Here is a 19,587-nt window from a genome sequence, read left to right as displayed (position 1 = left end):
AATCTGTTTCCCAGAGTTGGTAGCGCATTTAAACAAAACTCTGAAGCTGGTCAAGGGAATATAAATGTTTGAAAAACAAACGAAGGGTTAACTTCTTTGTTGTATTTTCACAAAGCATGAGTTTGTGACTTATGCTTTAAAAATATAACAACGGAATTATGCAGATTTTTATTGCAGATTTTTAATGTTATGGTTCCATTTTGTAAGGATAAGAGGCTTAACCTCTCTTCGTTTTGGCCCTCCACCCTGCATTTCTTGCATTATGTGTGCAATGAAGTTGTCACTTCACCCATGGCTCCATCCCTATGCTGGTTCAATAATATAACAATGTAGAATCATATGGAAAGAGAGACGCTAATCATTACCACTGCCACCACCCTCAGTCCAGCTTCTGACACTAGTGTGTTATTTTAATGAGATCCCTTTATGTTCATGTGGTTTCTATATCCTTAGCGCAGGTACTGGAGCAGCATAAGATGGAGCCACGTCAAAGTGGCAACTGCATTGCTCCAGCTGCATAAGATTCTATCCCCCATTTAGGTGCCCTGTCCAGCAATCTCCTAATTTTGAGTGAGCACCAGATGGTGGGTGACCAAGGTACGTTGTTAATGTACTGCCCACCCCACTGCCCAATAGTCTCCCTGTCTGTGCTGGTGAAGGAGATCTTGGAGGTGTTGTTTACTTTCTTAAAGCTGACTGGGCAAAAAATGTGTTTGTATGAGCAGCACCTATTCCACCACTAAGATGCATCCAAAGATTCTGATTATTACCTATAAAGCTCTAAATGGTTTGGCGCCAGTTTGTTTGAAAGATCATCTTCTCCCATAAGATCATCATTAGAGGCCTTTCTCCATGTCCTTTGTCTTCAGAAGCATGCCGGGTTGGGACCTGGAACAGGACCTTTTCACTAGCAGTGCAAAGGCTGTGAAATGTCATTTCTTAAGAAGGTTGGCTGGTTCCCTCTCTTCTGCCCTTTAAATTGGGGATGGGGAACCTGTGTCCCTCCAGATGTTGCTGGACTACAACTCCCATCTGCATCAGCCACCACGACCAGTGGTCATAGATAATGGGAATTGTAGTCCAGCAACATTTGGAGGGACACAGTTTTCCAATTCCTATTTTGCCAGGATTTTTTTACTATTTTAACTTTGCAACCTGCCGCTAATGGCTTGGCATTGCTCCGGTTTTAAACTCTCAATTCTTTTGTATTTTATCTTGATATTATTGAGTAAGATTAAGACATATGCAATAATATCAAAATAAAATACAAAATAATTGTATAAATTGCTTATAAACTGCTATGAGGCTCTAAACAGAAGACAAAATGCATCTAATAAAACCAAATAAACAAGCAATTCAAATAATGTATTTGGGTGCAATCTTGCATCTAATTTACTTGTGTATATGCCTTATTGAAGACAATACGATCTAACTGTGCTTGACCAATAGCAAGATTTAGATCCTTGGGGATAGGAAAGCAAGCTCAATGAAATGTGCCCTTTGGCAGGTGATCATTTTCAATTTTTTAAATGTTTGTTATCCCATATTTTGGTCTTTGGCTTTAGTTTTCAGACAACTATTACCGTGCTGAGCTGATAGATGCACTAGCAAACTCTGTAACTCCTGCAGTCAGTGTGAACAACGAAGCCCGAACACTGGATAATTTAAATCCTGATGTGCGCCTCATTCTTGAGGAAATCACCAGATTCTTAAACATGGAAAAGCTGCTACCCAGTTATAGGCACACCATTACAGTCAGGTATGATTAAAAAACATCTCGAATTTCTGCAAATAAAATACACTCCATTTTCCCCACTTCCTCATACTTTGCAGTTAATCATTCTGTTTTTGTGCAATGTAGCTTTTAATAACATACTCACTATGATCAATATGCACACAAGAGACAGAGGCGAGATTTAATAGGTGCCTAGGAAGTCCTTTTGCAAATCTTGCAAATGCCTTAAGAGAAAATACATCATTAGGCACTTCTAAAACCAGAATGTTTGTAGGACTTGAAACGACACCTTTATTTTATTTTGAACTCATGTAACAAAGTGAAGATTGAAATCTACTATTTGTGGAGGCATAACACTGAGTTGTGTTTTGTGTATTGGATAAGTACATAAGTAATTTTAGCATGTGTTTTAAATTGTTTTAAATTATGTTTTAAATTGTTTTTAAAAGATGTGTTTTAAATTTCTATATTTGTTTTTAATGTTTTTAGTTATTATAAACCACCCAGAGAGCTCTGGCTATGGGGTGGTATATAAATACAATAAATAAATAAATAAAATAAATATTGGATAAGAATGTGAGCCAGTCCATGCCCTGTGCAAGGCAGTGTGCATATTCAGTCCCCCTCACAAGCACAGATCTCCAGAATGGGGTGACGCTGGTCAATAGTAGAGGAATCTAGATTCTCCTGATAACGTGTCTGAATTGTCCTCATATTTACTTGCTAGCCGTAGCCTTCTTTGCAGGAGTGGGGAACCTCAGCCCTGGGACCAAATGTGGCCCTCCAAGCCTCTCTATCTCGCCATCAGGATTTTCCCCACAACCCCTCACCCCAAGCCATGCCACTTGCCAGCCTTGCTTTGTATGCTCTTAAACATTTTTGCCTGGATGAAATGTGTCATTGACCTCTGATAACTTGCCTTGATGGAGGTTAGAGAGGGATGCATGAGCATGTGTAGAAACTAGCCTACTGTACAAAGGTAAAATTTACATGTGTTGCTTTGCCCACCACAGGCATAAGGCCCCTGGAAGGTTCCCCAGAAGGGAAAGTGGCCCTTGGGCTGAAAAGGGTCACCCACCTCGGCTTGTATGGATTTGATCTTCTCTTCTAGCATATATTGTGTTAGATAAAATACCGAAGAAACAAAATGGTTTCTTTAGAAATCTTCTTTAGCTCAGGTTTCTTTAGAAATCTTCAGAAAGCAAGAATGATCTTTTATTCATGTCACTCTTGCAAATTGTAACCGAGGCAGCTTTTTAAAAAAAAATTCATGTGATGTCATCATCATTTAGATCTTGTGAAATTCACCAACAGTTTGCTATGACAATGCTAAAATAAGTTATTTCCTGTGATGCGAGATTTAGAATTTACAACAGATTTTTTTTTTTGTCATGTACCTAGCTGCTTGAATGCCATTCGCATATTACAGAAAAATGGGCACGTTCCAAGCGATCCTGCTGTCTTTAAGTCCTATGCAGAATACGGGCACTTTGTGGATGTCCGAATAGCAGCTTTGGAGGCAGTTGTTGATTACACAAAAGGTAAAGAAAAGTGATTTTTACCATTTGATTCACTGCAGTACAGACTTGCAAATAGTCCCCTCGCCCCTGGTATCAGATTTGAGGGGGCAATAATTTCCCCTCTCCCCTCAGCTGATCTACATGAATCAGTTGAATCAGAGGACTCTGTGTCCTATTTATTTTACAGGATTTATATATTGCTTAATCATCAAAAACCTCTAATCAGTGTTCAGTATGTGCAGAAGACCACACCTATCACCTATATGCAGTCCCAACCCCGGATGTCTGCCCAAGAGTAAATGTGGCCCGAAAAGATTAGCTGCCCCTGCTTTAGAGTGACCATGAAATACAGCTCCGAACGGGAGAGAGGAGATGTGGCTTTTAAAATCTAGATAACCAATGCATCCTGAACCACACCCACTTCCTTTAATCTGTGCATCGCTGGGAAAGACTGGTAGTGCTTTAAAAGTTCTCTTTCAAGGAAGCTTCTCCACCATTACTGATCTCATTGAGGAGCTTCAGATGAGTTTCCAAGGGATGGCAGGGTGTCATGGAATCTAATTGGAAAACTAATGTGCTTTGCGCTAGGAAAGGCAATAACCTAAATGCGACAGCTGCCTGAATTGGGCACAGTTCTTTTGACTGCTCGACTAATCTCAGAATCCTGTTTGTACCTCTGTGTTTCTGAAGTAGGACGCCATCTTGTAATGGGGGGGCTTTATGTGTATGCAGTTGATTTGCAATGAGAAGCACTATGTGCTCAGATGTACAGGCAAGTGTTGAGAATATATATGAAATATATGTACTTTGATTTCCAAATAATTCCAAACGAGCTGCATGCACAGGGTAGACTTAGCAGTGTGTGTCGCTTCCAAAATAGAAATACAACTTTCAAAGTTAACTTCCAGACTGTATCCAAGAGGAACTGAGAAGAGATGGGGATTTGTAATTGACTAAGCATAAGATCTGTAGACCTCCCTTCTCCCCCTCTCCAAAAATGTAGTGACACATTATAATGCATCTGTTCTATGCTATTTCACAAAGGCTATTTTGTATCCACTTCTAGTTTTTCTAACTACCACCAACTTCTTCTTTGTGCAATCCGCCATTTTTTCTTAACAGGTCATTCACTTTGTCTTTATAGTTGACAGAAGCTATGAGGAGCTGCAATGGCTGCTAAATATGGTCCAGAATGACCCTGTGCCCTACGTCAGGTTAGTCTTCCTTGTTGGTAGCCAAAGTTGTATAATTTCTATTTATTTATCTTTATTTTTAAAGACGTATTTTTATTTATTTTTCAAAGTAATCTGTGTCAAACTAGCAACTTGAAAGATGCTTCATTTAGGTTATAAATCTCAAATGGTCTTATATAAATCTTTTTTGAAAATTACCTATTGCTATCTTGTCTTGTCCCTAAGAAGCATGTATGCGGTTTCCAAGTAATAGGTGGTCCACAGCTTCAGAAATGGAAATGTATGAGGTGCCTGTGACCCTCTAGAGTTGGACTCCAACTGATTATTGGGCATGCTAGGTGGGGCTGATGGAAGTTGTAGTCCAACAACATCAGGAGGGACACAAGTTAGCTGTCCTTGTCATAGAGCATGATGGTCCTTCCAGAGCTGAAAAGAAAAATCTTCCACCAAAATATCAGCAGTATTTTGTTACTGCATGAATCAACAGACTGTAACCTTTCCAATCTGGAGTTGTGGGTAATTTGTAGCAATTAAGCAAGAGGGCAGCACTCTTCCACTTCCCTAAGAAACAAGAACTACTCATGGCAAACCCCGTAGACTGTTCAGTTTCAAGGAGGAGCTTGTGCTTTTCCTAGCAGTTATCCATACATCTGTATAGAGACCTTGCTTCTGCTTTTCAATCCTTGGCCATAGATGGAGGATCTTGTAACATTTTTGTTCTTTTAAAAAAAATCGACACTGGTCTCAGTGTATTAGAGCAGAGTTGGGGTTCGTTATATTTGGATACCAAAGAAAATATAAATTGGTTTCTTGTCTGTAGCTGGAGGACAAAGATTATAAATGATACATTTGTAGCTGAACGTTTTGCCTGTTGGTTTTAAGCTAGAAAGTTTGCCAGCACAAGCTTGTGCCCCTGGTGACCTAGATAATGACAACCTTTGAACACTGCAGCCTCTTTTCAGGTTTCCCCCTCTTGGTTTCTTTTCTTGTTATTTCCACTGACCATAACTGCCCCAGGACTCCTCTCAAAAATGGCTATTTGATGCATTTTTAGAATCCTGTGAAAGGTCATTGGCCTTGATTTCCTAAGATTATATGAACTCCAGCGGATAAATTTGAGTTTATGCAACCTAATATAAAACTACGGAGCCAAAAAAGATTGGAAAATGTGCGAAACTTAGTAACTGGAAGTTCAGGTTTGATACAGATTAACAGTTGACTTGTCCTCTTCTAGGCATAAGATATTGAATATGTTGACAAAGAACCCGCCATTTACCAAGAACATGGAATCTCCTTTATGCAATGAAGCGCTAGTGGATCAACTCTGGAAACTTATGAATTCAGGTTTTATTGTTGTTGTTCTTGTTATTGCTTACAATTTTTTAAGAACTTGACTAACACACCGAAAGACTGATCCTGTGCATGTTTTCTTGGAAGTAAGGCACCCTGAATAAAGTAAGACTTATTTAATTTTATTACATGTATATCCTGCCTTCTTCCATGGAACTCAAGGCCGCATAGCTGCTGCATCTTTTGCCTTCAAGCCATATTGCATAGGATTACAGCGTACGAATGCAACTGAAAATTCTTTGGGTCTTGTATTCAGTTATAGCAGACCTTTCCCTAACATCCAAGCTTGTCTCTTGGTCAGGGCTGGATTAATCATAACTCTGTAGCATGCTATTAATAGGAATTCCTCTCCCCCCTCCATTGCTGATTCGCCTTTGTTTAGTAAGCTGTCTTCTTCCAAGTTCAACTTAGAAAGTAGCTCCCCCTGCTCTATTGTTACACAATGGAGATTTTCTGGGTGGAAAAAAACCTAACTTATCTCAGGACCAGAGTCACTGAGTTGGTACTGTTCTCCTGTACAAATGTTCCACTACACTGGGGGAATATATGGGGAGCAACTTCACAGTGCAAATGCTGTGTTGCATATAAATTCATTGATAAGATATTCAGGAAGACCAGGGAGAAACTACTTTAAACAATGTGTCATTTATGTATGGAATTCATCTCCATTCGAAGTAGTGATAGCCACTAGCTTTGATGGCTTTAAAAAGGAATTAGACAAATTCATAGCGAATGGGTCTATTTATGATGTCAGTCATGATGTCTGTATAGAACTTTTAGTTTCGGGGGGTGCACCATCCTGTTTCCCATGGAAGGGATCCAGAGGCTTCTGAAAGCCCACAAGCAAATTATGAAGGGATTAGCCCTTTCCCACTAGTGCTCTCCACTAGATGGTATTCGTTTAACGATACTCCTGCTTATAGCAAACTTGGGATCATTGTTATACCGGAAATGGGCCCTGAATGTATTCCGCAAAGCCTTGAAGACCTGGCTTTTCAGACAGGCCTTTGGGACTTCCGGGGAGGGTTAATTTTCAGGACTAATTGCCTATTACTCTGAACTGTTATCATTCCTATTTATAGTTTCCTTGTTATATTGTATTTTATTGTGCTGCATTTACTGCAACTGATTTGTACGTCGCCTAGAGTGGCCATTGGCCAGATAGGCGACACATAAATTAAATTATTATTATTATTATATGGAAAATGTTATATTTGGATTTTAAAAATCTGTATGAATTTTACAGGAAAGGGCTTTGAGCAGGACATTCGTGGGTCTTTTCCTACAAACTCTATGTGAAACCCCCCCCCCCGACACACATATTTCTTCATGGAGGGGGAATGTTGCACAAGAATTTACCTTCATTTTCTATTAATCTGTTTTCCTTAGGCAGGCCAATCTTATCCAGAATGTACAAATAGCTTCAAAATTTGGCATGTTTATTGATCTACAGACAAACTTTTATATCTGTTCTTCTAGGGGACATTAATGGCTGTGTGCTCTCTATGCATCATTATTTTTAGTGTTTGGAAGCTTCCAGCTGCACCAGCGGCTGAATCAGTGTTGATGCGGGGGGGGGGATCCACCTCAGTTAATTTTTTGGAAAAATTTACCAGATGTCAAACTCAGAAAGTAAACAGTTTGCATTTAGCCACTTGGCAGTTCATGTTCCTCGTTTTCTTTTTCTGCTCAAGAGAATTGAGTGTACAAAGTTAAGTCTTTAACTAATTGACCTTGCTGTAACAAAAGGAGTGATAATGAGAGATATGTTCCCTGCTTGATTTTTGGTGTGTTAAGAGCATAAATCTCTGTGTGAATCATGTGGGCCCTTTGCTCAAAATTTACTTTCTGTAAAGAGCAATGACACAGTCTCAGAGGGCCAGTAAGAGTATTCGTTACTGTAAACTACCCTCCACCCATTCGGGATTAATGATTTGAAATTTGTTAATTCATAAAAGCCCATAAAGGAGAACCAATGTTTTGTGTTGTGCTTTTGAGGAGTATAAAGTGCCAGAATCCAGAAAGCTGAAGCTAGTGAATTCCAAACTTTTTAAAAATTAGATATAATATTCAGTAAAGCTTAAAATTTATTTTTTAAACATTTAATATTTGTTTCAGTAGCAGTTAAGCTTTCACTAATATGTTTTCAAGTTAAGACTACAGTGCTTTTGTTAGAAAACTATATTTGCAAATGAATAAATAAGGGGGGGATGTCTGATTTCTTATCTGCTGGAAAACTTGTTCAAGTTTGGATGACAAGAACAGTTGAGCTTTATCACATTGTGTTTTCCCAGCTATTCCAAAAAGTCTTATCAGGGAAAAGGGGACTGCATCTCCATAGATGACCATACAGTGTCATATGCTGTGAGCCCTTGTGACAGTTGTAACCATGGGAGTCCGTCTTGTGATTTTCCTGTTTGCTAAGTTTTGTTTAGGACACATGCTTTTTTATTTCTTTTCTGGAAATGGTTGACTAAGTAAACTACTTTGTTGTTGCTATTCATTATCTGTGAGGATAATTTCTGATATTTGAGAGCCAGTGTGCTGTAGCGGTTAGAGTGTCAGACTAGGACCTGGGAGGCCAGGGTTCAAATCCCCACTCAGCCATGAAGCTTGCAGGGTGACTTTGGGCCAGTCACAGTCTCTCAGCCTAGCCTACCTTACAGGGTTGTTGTGAGTATAAAATAGAGATGGAGGAGGACCACATACACCATCTGGAGGAAAGTTGGAATATAAATGTAGTAGTAATGAGGTTGATAATGCTGATGCAACATGCTTTCAGATGTTACCAAAGTCTGCCCATTTTAGTTACCCGTATAGTAAACAGATCAGCTCTCTGGGTGCAGTTGCTGTTCACTTCTGGCAAATTGTGTGGCCTTCCATTTGCTCAATTACCTGCGACTAAAACGCATCACCTTCATTAGTGGCTTTCAGTGTCAGATAGATGCTGAAGCTCACAAACTGACTAGGCGCTCATTACCAACTGGAGGTTTTATTTGTTATTTCATTTATAAAATGATGTATAGGCCACTTTTTTGCTATAGCCTCCCAAAGTGGCTTTCACTTCTTAAAAACGCAATACCGGTGCTTTGGATCTGTGCTACCAGCCATTTAAAAACACAGGGCAGTTGTTAAAACAGAGAAGCAGCATAGATAAATGCTAACAGAACTAAAAAGCCAGGTGTTCTAAGATAGCTCTCTTTAAAAAATAAAATTAAAAGGGGCTTATTTAAGAGAAGGTGGCCCAACGTGGCTGCTTTTGTTTGGGAGGCTCCATTCTATGGCATTAAAAAATACTTACAGAGGCTTCAGTCCAGCAAGCTCTCGTATGTCATTGTACTGTTGTTGTGGTTGTTTTTTAACTGGCTCCTGTGACATTGTGCATGTTTTTAAAATTTGGGGCAGTTTCATGAACATCTGGGACAAGGCTTTGGAGTTGGGGAGGCTGCAAGTCAGTAAAAGGATGTCAGAAAAGCCCTATTGGATCAGTCACAAGGCCCGCCTAGTCCTGCATCTTCTTCCCTCATTGGCTAACCAGATGCCTATGGAAAACCAACAAGTGGGGGGTAGGGCCGTAGCTCAGTGGCAGAGCATCTGCCTTGTATGCAGAAGGTCCCAGGTATCTCCAGGTAGGGCTGGGAGAGAACCGTGTCTGAAACCCTGGGGAGCTGTTCCCAGTCAGTCCGATATTTCTGTGACATAAAGAGAGCTAAGATCAGCGCTGGCTGTTTTTAGAAGAGGCTGTCGTGTGCACAAAGAGAATTTGGACTTTGTTTGTGGCGGATGTTGCCCTCCTCTGCATGCTGCCAAGGGGGGAAATGATATTATCTTTGTATAATGTATGGCGTTTGCTGAGGAATTGGGGGGAAAGGCCAGGTGGTGAACCTGCTTGATCCAGCTTGATTTAACATCTTCAGAATGATAAATGGTTATTTGTGCTACAGCACACAAGCGATTGGCTCACGACAGAGTTTGGCAAGGCATAGGTTGTTGCTAATAATATTTCTGAGCTTATCCTTTTCCAGCAGGGTGGCCTTTCTCCCCTGATAGTAACTATGCTGTATTTTCTTGCAGGCCCGTGTATAAATTTATATCATCCGGTTCTGTACAATTCCCTTTATTTAGGAGTTGACCTAGTTTCTAAATCCCAGATTGGTCCACTGGAAGGCATGATGATCCTCCCACCTAACTTGCATTTGTTGAAATCCGGGGGGGGGGGACTTAAAAATGTTACTACACAGTAACATTATCAGCAGCAGTATGTATGCCGTTATTACCGAGTTATGTAGCATCTCCTATTGGTCTCTGTTAGGATTGTGTTCCTATTGTGGTATATATGTACAGAAAGCTTTGCCTCATTTCCTGCAGCCCTGATCATAGCTTGCAGCAGAACATGCTTTTAAAGGTGGGCAGATTAACAGTGTGTGAAGACGACTGAGGTCCTTTGCTCTTTCTTTTCTTGATAGGTACATCCCATGACTGGAGGCTGCGGTGTGGTGCTGTCGACCTGTACTTCATGCTGTTTGGCCTCAGCAGGCCTTCCTGTTTGCCGCTCCCAGAACTTGGGTTGGTCCTTAACCTCAAAGAAAAGAAAGCTGTGCTGAATCCTACCATCATTCCTGAGGCAGGGGCAAGTGGTCCGGAACTGCCCAACAATCCAAACAATCTGGGTCAAATAGTTGGCTTCCAAAGCACTGTAAGCAATTCCTTGTTCTTTCACAGCCCTCCTCAGAACTCAGCAATAGCTCCGTTTACCACAATCGAAGTATCCTCCATTTTCAGGCATTGTTCTCCGTCCTAGTCTCATCCTGTTAACCTCAGCTTTGTGTTGCCAGCCACAAATGTTGTTGCTTTGCTGTTGTTTTATATTTATTACTCACATTGTTGCACTCAGGTGCTTCAAAGTAACTTAAACAGTAAAAATAAAAATAGCCAAGACATTAAAATTGGATAAAAACAGCTGCTTTCACTTGTTGGGAATATTTGTCATAAAGTATGTCTCTTCCTCCTCCCCTGCCCCTGCCGCTTATTAATCAAACCATTAACAAGTTTAATTTTGCCTTTCTCTCTTACAAGACATAAGATTGATTTCTGAAAAAAATGCCAGTAACCAGTGGCACAGATTTCAGTGGTATTTCAGATTTCAGGGCTCCGTTAGGGAGGAAGGGCAGGATAACAACAACAACAAACAAATAAATAAATTGTAAATAATTATTCATTATTATTATTTACCTGTATGGTGAACTTTACTTCATGGATGAGTGGTGGAAGCTGTCCTAAAGGAGTACGGCTGTAACCCTTACTTCTAGACTGACATTTTTCTGTGTGGCATTGTTTTGCTGATGAAAAATATACCTTTTCGAAAAGGGCTATGTTATTTGTCTGATTGTGTAAAGCTTTTCATGCCTGAACCTACTTTGATTTAAGTCGCAGTAGATTATTAATAATTTCCTCCCACCCAAACCTAATCACTCTGGTGGTTGCTCAGGCAGGGATCAGATATCTCAAACCTCTTTCAGTAAGAAGCATAAATAGAGAATTACTTGTATGGCAAGCTTAGAGAGCAACAGCCGTTTTCATAGTATTTAGTAGAAGGACAGACACAAGGAAGTACTTCTTTACTCAGCGCATAGTTAAACTATGGAATTTGCTCCCACAAGATGCAGTAATGGCCACCAGCTTGGATGGCTTTAAAAGATTAGACAAATTCATGGAGGACAGGGCTATCAATGGCTACTAGCCGTGATGGCTGTGCTCTGCCACCCTAGTCAGAGGCAGCATGCTTCTGAAAACCAGTTGCCGGAAGCCTCAGGAGGGGAGAGTGTTCTTGCACTCGGGTCCTGCTTGCGGGCTTCCCCGTTGGCCACTGTGAGAACAGGATGCTGGACTAGATGGGCCACTGGCCTGATCCAGCAGGCTCTTCTTATGTTCTTAAGGAACAATGCCACTTACATTCTCAGGAGCTACGCCTGATGCTGATATTATGAAGGGTAATACATGAATTGTCTTTTGAGTTCCCAGATGGATTATTATTGCTTTTTATGTTCCTGCATTTATGCAATTGTTTATCTTTTTTTAGATTGAATAGATTTTAAATCTGTTTTCCCCCCATTTCTTCTTGAGGAGGATGATCATCTTGTTAAAGAAACAGCAGTCATTCCCCTTCCTCATCAGCAGGGGTTGAAGCGGAAGGCCGACACGCCTCTTGGGTCCCCACTAGAACCAGGCCAGATCCTTGAGAAGAATGAAGACAGTAAAGTCAAACTCAAAATAAGAGTAAGTGGATTATGGATAATTACAGATAATTGTTGAGATTATCTCAAGTAACTCTTGTCAGAAGAAGCCAGTCAGCTCCAGTCTTCGGTGTCTGATGATTACGCTGTTGTTGTTTTTATGTGCATTTTCTTTTGAATAACTTTCCATAATCTTTGTCCATACATCGGAGCATACACACACACCACATCACATCCACATACTAGGGGGGGCTCTGCCCCCTGTTCACTCTGCTTACCAGCCCCCTTTTGTTCTGCTCGCCCACTCGACGCACTCCCCAGGTGCAGGGAGAGGAAATGGGTTGGGCCAAGGATCGGAAATTACTGAGTGTTGGGGGGGAAGGGGGCACATTTCTGCAGTGGCGATAGGGGGCGCTGAAATGCTTGGGTTGTTTCAGCCTCTCTGGCTTGCTTCTCTTGTGCCCACCCCTGCTGTCCTTGTCTCATTGGACTGGCAATGCTGAATCTGTCTCAGAGGCCTTCTGGACACATTGGCTTTGCATCTGCCAGACTCTGGGGGTGACAGCTGGTTAGAAAGTGGGGGAACTCTGCCAGTTGAGAGTGGTGGCATTCTTTTTCTGTGGCGTCTATCAGGGCCAGCTGGTTCCCAGACCCCTCTTCCACACCGCTGTCCAAGGTGTTGGATTGCAAAGCGGCTCTGCTGTATCGGGAAATGTGTGTGGGGGGGAGTGAGAGAGAGAATAGCTGTAACCACTACACACAGACACACACGCACGCACACGCACTCGTGCGCGCATGAACACACACTAAGGGAAGACCCTTTTATGGAGCTGAGCAATGCCGGGGGGGGGGAAATAAACCCTCTTCAATCCCCTCCCCCCCTTTTTGGATGAGGATCTAAGCTTCCTTCAACTGATGCATGGAAACCACTGTCACCAAACTCTCAGGCACCTCAGTGACATTGCTACCACACAGCGTGCCTACACCGCACACTCGCCACCTTGCTCTTCCCACACCTGCCTGCCTCGCTAGAACCACACCCGCTTGCCCCACACTCGCCCACCTCACTCTCCCATCAGCCGTGCCTTCCCTCAAGCCCTTGCCTTACACCCGCCATGTCCCATCGCCACACCACACCCCCATGCAATGCCTTCATACCCTCTGCATGACAGCTTGATGGCTTACAAAATGTTATATACAGAGATATATAGATACACACACACACACACCATATGTATATATATAAATCCTTAAGTCTTCTTAGTTTTGTTTGTTTTTCTGATGTTATAGTTCTCAAACTCACAGGAGGAAGAAGAGATTGATATGGACACTGTTCATGATAGTCAAGCTTTTATCTACCATCACTTGAACATGCTGGAAAGACCGTCAACACCAGGTTAGTTAAACTGATGGCAAGACCTGGGTAGCTTGCAGTTCATAAGCTTCACATTCCTCGTAGGTATGGATCACAACAGTCCCATTCCCCAAACCCTGCTGTATCACTCATGTGGACTTTAAGGCCTAGTTAAGCTACAGAGGTACAAACTGAGAATTTGATCTGGTTTCTTGCATGGATGGATCGTATGTGGTAAATATTGTAGCTTTCCCAATGTTAGCACCCCCAAAGATAATATAATATGTTATCCATTCCTTCGTTATGGGAATTTAGAACATCTGTGGCAAGGAGCAGGGCATTGACAGCTGTAGCCCCAATGTTACAGAATGACTTTTGGAGGGGCATTCACGTAAGCGCATCCCACCTGGTTTCTGATGATACCGAATTCCACTGTGAACACACACACGTGGACGCACACGTATCTATGTACATATATGTACATATATTCATGTAAATGTTAATCAACATTGGAAACAACACTGAACCTGGAAAACCTCTTGGGGGAGTAGCGTTAGTCTCACAGCTCCACCTTCTGGAGCCAGCACTCCAGGAAGGAGGGAAACTGCTGCAAAGTGGTGACCCCAATCTTGAAAGGATTGCTGTGATTGATAGTATTAAAATATGCTGAGAAGTTCAGGATAATCAATATGGTCACATTCCCTATATCTCTCTCCCAGTGAGGTTTGTCAGCCAGAGTGACCAAGGGTGTCAGTGCTGGATCTGAAACTGGAATGAATTGAGGTAATGAGCTTCACTGAAGAGATTCTAGAGCTGACTGGCGTCCTCCCTCTCAAGCATCTTGCACAACCACAGGCAGATGGGAGACTAGCCAGTAGATCCCCAAGTCAGCAGGTCCCAGTGACTATTTTTAAGAAGGGGCCTAAGTTGTATTGAAGATTTCTCCATGCAGTTCTCAGACAAAATCAACTGACATCTAATAAAATATGATAGATAAGTGGTGGGGAGCTTCCAGTACAGACTCTGAGGATAAAGTCGCTGACATCTGCTTTGATTTGGCCACCTCACCTTTAGTGACGAAGTGCCTTGCAAACATTATCACAGCAGGTGGTTGTTGATTCCAAGGGATCATAACCAGGAAGTTGTATCAGCTTTCTGACTACTCTGAATAGCTCCACTGGATAGCACTAAGCAGACAGAATGCTCGCAGAAAAATAAGGCTATTTTGCCACCAGCACCATTGTGGCTTTATGCCATGCTTGCTAGGATTTGTCATGATTTGTCTTCCACCACTTGCATTCTAGTCATCGTCCCAACCACTTCATTTCCGCCAAATCCCAAGAAAACCAAAGAGCCAGTCTGGATCTTTTCGGTGGGAGGAAGTATTTATGAGCAATTGTGGTGACAACCCTGGTCAATTTAGAATTTGAGAATTCACCAGTGGTCTTGAAAGGAGAGCTTGCTAAGTCAGCCAGAATCTTCCAAAGGGGAAGCTAGAAATCTATTGGATCCAACAGAGTCAGTGGACAGACATTTTTATAATGACACACACACACACACACACACAGTTAGCTCCACACTCACTAAATGGTTTATTGTATGCTGCCTTGAGTTCAGCTCCCAGAAGCAGAATATGAAAGTTTTAAATAAGGATATAACATAAGAAGATAAGAACAGCCCTCTGGCTCAAACCTAGAGCCCATTATTTAATATTTGTATCTATGTCCTACTCTTCATCAAATAATTCAGGGTTGGGTTACATAAATATCAGAATTTTAAAACAAATGCAAATTACAAAATAAACCACTAAAGTAACCACAGCAACAAAAGGACAGAAAAGTAGCGCACCAGGAAGGAAGCCAAGAGAAGTATGCACCATCAACATAGCATACAGTTGTCAAAAAGCATACACTGATAACACAAGACACACCTTGGAGGACAGGTATCATTCTACAACCTGGGGGCCTCTATAAAGAAGGCTCTGTAATGTGCCACCACCCTTGGACCACAGAGGCACTGCCAATAGGGCCTCCCCTGCTGATCTTAACACCAAGGCAGGTCAATTTGGAAGGAGGTGCTTCTTCAGGTATTTGGGTCTCAAGTCATATAGGACTTTGTGTGTCAGTGTTAGCATCTTAAATTGGGCTTTATAGTGGATTAGTAAGCAGTGCAGATTTTTTAAGATTTTAAGAAACACCTACCAGCAGCCTTGCTGCTGCATTCTCTGCACTAGTTACAGTCTCCGGGGCAGACATAAAGCCTGTTAACAGTAGTCCAGTCTGGAAGTTACTAGCACTTGGATATTCATTTATTTATTTATTTATTTTATTCGATTTTTATACCGCCCAAAGCCAGAGGCTCTCTGGGCGGTGCACAGCATAGAGTAAATACAATACAATAAATATAATGAAATAACAATAGGACACTAAAAACATACATTTTAAGCATTTAACAGCCTGGTATATATTAACAGCAATAAAATATATTAAAATGCCTGGGAAAATAAAAAGGTTTTAACCTGGCGCCGAAAGGATAGAAGTGTAGGCGCCAGGCACACCTCGTCGAGAGGACTATTCCATAATTTGGGGGCCACCACTGAAAAGGCCCTAGATCTCGTTACAACCCTCCGAACCTCTCTGTGAGTCGGAACTTGGAGGAGGCTATCTGTGGCTAAGCTACCCTGTCTAGGTTGGGTTGTAGCTGTAAATCATCTGAAGTTGGAACTAGCCACCGAGGTCACCAGGCTTTCAATGTATTGGCTCACATCCAGCATTCACCCGATGCCTATGGCAAGTCCACAAGGAGGAGATTAGCATGCTGTCTCTGATGCAGCTGATAACTTCAGTCTGAGAGAGAGGCTCAGTAAGCCCATGAGTAAAATGAAATTTGAAATCTGGTCTCCTGAGTTACAGGTCCAGCACTGCTTGGATACAAAGATGTATCTTCAAAATGAATGTCTTGCTGATTCCACTTACTAACTTGTCAAGTAACAAGAGGACACTAGCTCACCTGAATAAGCTGTAAGCAAATTGAGTTTTTGTCAAGAAGACCCGAAAGTGGCCTCTGGGATGCTTATGACTTTTCAGATTTGACAAGTTTCCAGCTATGACTAGTGTTTTTCCTGTTCTCAAGCCAGTTTTTGAACGTAGTATTGTACTTTTTCCATTGGGCTCTTTTTTTTTTTTTAAAGATTGTTTTATTTTGCTAAAAATACTTAGCACAACTCATTCTGGGAAGTCTTAAACGCAGTTTCCTATACTGACAGAGCTTCCTCTGTCACTGATAGTTTATGGACACATATTAATTGGCTTTTTTCAGGCCCTTATAACATGGTAGGCCACTGTAAATTTCAAACTATGTGCAGCCTTCTGGGCTTTTGATCCAAAGCTTCTGAGAGAATCACGTTTGTAGAGACAACATGATGGCTATATCTTAGAGGTTCGCAAGCCACACATCAAACCAAAATCCAGAACTGAGGGGAGATTTCCAGACTTGCCCAGAATCGTTCCCTGAAAGTGGAAGATCAAAGACGTGACAGGGTTAAAGTTATGATGATGATGATTAACATTTACTACCCGCACTTCACCCAAAGGTCCCAAGGCGGGTTACTACAATTTGAAAATTCAGCATTAAAAGCAAGGAAAAACAACCTAAAATCACAAAATAGGGTGGGTCCTAAAAATATATAATACATATATTATAATATAAAACCAGACCTTGAAAGTATAATATAACAAAGCAGCATGTGTTGGAATTTTTGGAGCCTTATTAAGGGAGCTGAATTGCCATTAGGGGTAATTTCCATGTTCAATACTTCAGAGACGAATGGAAATGTTGATATCTTGTAACATGGCAATGACCACTATGTCATATATGGTTCCAACAGGTGTGGCAAGAATCAAAGCACAATGTGGTGGGGTGATGCTTCATGCCTAATGATACATATTTTAAATTTTGTAAAGTTAGCTGTGCTTTTTGCACCATGATGTGTTTTGCATCTGTTACTAAAGTTTATTTCCTGTCTTGTCCAAAGGACTGAGGGAAGTTATACTATATCTGTGTCTCATCTATCCTCAAAACAGTCCTTTGAGATCACTTGATGAGAAAGTGATTTGATTGGGTGGGGATTTGACCTTTAGTCTCTACCTGCCAAACCCAAGCCCAAACTGTCCAGTAAATGTATTTGACAACAGAGAATAAAACGGCAGTTCTTCTTCCCAAACCAGATTGAGAAGGTGGAAGGGAGCAGTCAGAACTAACCACTCCTCAGATCCAAGTATTTTAAGAGCAGCTTTCAGCTCGCATTCTAAAATTTCTGGTTCTTCATCATACGGTTCCTCCGTGAATGAATCTGTCATCCTGGCATCTCTTTTATATAGTTCTTCAGTGTATTGCTTCCATCTTCCTTTTATTTTATCTCGGTCAGTCAGTGTGTTCCCCTGTTGATTATTCAACCTCCCTACTCTTGGTTTAAATTTCCCTTTAATTTCTCTAATCTTTTGGAATTGGGCTCTTGTTCTACCCTTTTTGTTGTCCTCTTCTATTTCTATACAGTAACTATTGTAATAGTTCTCTTTGTCCCTACTTACTAGTCGCTGTATTGTTGCATTTAAGGTTCTGACTGTGTTTCTATCTCCTTTTGCTTTTGCTTTCCTTCTCTCTTCAACCATTTTAAGAGTTTCTTCAGTCATCCATTGAGGTCTTTCTCTCTTTTTAACTAGAGGTATTGTCTTTTTGCATTCTTCCCTGATAACGCCTCTGACTTCATTCTATAGTTCTTCTGGTTCTCTAAGTTTAAAGCCTCAAACCTGTTCCTTATTTGATCTTTATATGCTTCTGAGATGTTATTTAAATTGTATTTTGGCATTATGATTGCTTTGTTGGTCTTCTTTAGCTTTACTCTGATTTTTTATACAACCAGTTGATGATCTGTACCGCAGTCTGCTCCTGGTCTTGTTTTTGCAGAAAGTATGGAATTTCTCCATCTTCTGCTACCAACTATATAATCAATTTGATTCCTATGTTAACCATTTGGTGATGTCCATGTGTACAGTCGTCTTTTCGTTTGCTCAAAAAATGTGTTCTCAAGAAACAAATTATTGGCTTCACAGAATTCAATAAGTCTTTCTCCTGCTTCAATTCTGTCTCCTAAGCCCCATTTCCCCACAATTCCTCTGTTCCCTACTTTTGCATTCCAGTCCCCCATGATTATCATCACATCTTGTTTTGGTGTATGATCAATTTCATCCTGTACTTCTGCGTAAAATCTCTCCAATTCCATTTCTGCATTTGCTGTCGGAGCATAGACTTGGATGATGGTTATGTTGATAGTTTTCTCGTTTGATCTCATTGATATAACTCGCTCAGACCTTGCGTTGCAGCTCCTACATCACTTCTCACTATTAAAGCAACCCCATTTCTTCTTAGTTTCTCATTTCCTGCATAAAATATTTTGTAGTTGCCCGATTGAAAATGTCCCATTCCCATCCATTTTAGTTCGCTCACACCAAGTATTGTAATGTTGATGCATTCCATTTCTTGCTTGACAATTTCTAACTTTCCCTGGTTCATGCTTCTCACATTCCATGTTCCTGTTGTGCCCGTCATACAACTCCGGACTCTCCTTTCGCATCTGTGCGCATCAGCCTCTGGGCTTCCTTTCAGCTTTGACCCAGCTGCGTCATTAGTCACAGCACTACTCGTACTTGTCCTTTGTTCTTCCCCAGTAGCTCGGTGAGTGCCTTCTGACCTGCGGGTCTCATCTTCCAGCACTATCTCGTGTTGCATTTTGGATACTCCGTTCATAGGGTTTTTGTGGTAAGAGGTATTCATAGGTGGTTTACCATTGCCTTCCTCTGAGTTTGGATGCATCTGAGTCTGGTGTTTCAGCTTTGACCATTCCGCATTGGGTGCCCCCGCTAGGAGTCTAGCCTCTTGGTCTAGCCTTCTGAATGGCATTGCTCTCAGCTTCTTCAACACTCTCAAACCTCCTCACCATGTTAAGGCGTGCATCCTAGAGGATGTACCCATGAGTTAGTCCTAAAGAATAGTGATGAAGCCATGTGCCAAAGGTTTTTAATCAAATATCCAATGAGACAATAAGATTGTCAAAGTTTTGATTTTAATATTATGTAATTAAAATATGATGTTACTGAGACATGAAATAGTGATATGATGAAGTTTCCAATAATGAGATTAGCCT

At 41.2% G+C, this 19,587-nt stretch overlaps 1 protein-coding gene across 5 annotated transcripts in view; it reads left to right on the top strand.

Moving 5' to 3' along the window:
• TAF2 (TATA-box binding protein associated factor 2) overlaps positions 1 to 19,587 on the top strand; it is a 78,506-nt gene that overhangs the window by 45,960 nt on the left and 12,959 nt on the right. For 3 of the 5 annotated variants that reach the window (XM_061605694.1, XM_061605675.1, XM_061605684.1), the window contains exons 20-26: positions 1,566 to 1,759; positions 3,137 to 3,276; positions 4,400 to 4,469; positions 5,683 to 5,792; positions 10,265 to 10,494; positions 11,922 to 12,074; positions 13,322 to 13,427. In XM_061605694.1, coding sequence (XP_061461678.1) covers positions 1,566 to 1,759; positions 3,137 to 3,276; positions 4,400 to 4,469; positions 5,683 to 5,792; positions 10,265 to 10,494; positions 11,922 to 12,074; positions 13,322 to 13,427 — 1,003 coding nt within the window. The remainder of the gene's footprint in view (positions 1 to 1,565; positions 1,760 to 3,136; positions 3,277 to 4,399; positions 4,470 to 5,682; positions 5,793 to 10,264; positions 10,495 to 11,921; positions 12,075 to 13,321; positions 13,428 to 19,587) is intronic. The other 2 variants (XM_061605703.1, XM_061605713.1) reach the window with 2 other exon arrangements.

This window comes from Rhineura floridana, chromosome 1 (genome assembly GCF_030035675.1).
Source record: "Rhineura floridana isolate rRhiFlo1 chromosome 1, rRhiFlo1.hap2, whole genome shotgun sequence".
NCBI lineage: Eukaryota > Metazoa > Chordata > Lepidosauria > Squamata > Rhineuridae > Rhineura > Rhineura floridana.
The sequence above is the reverse complement of the archived record's forward strand: the minus strand, read 5'-3'. Positions and strand labels throughout refer to the sequence as shown.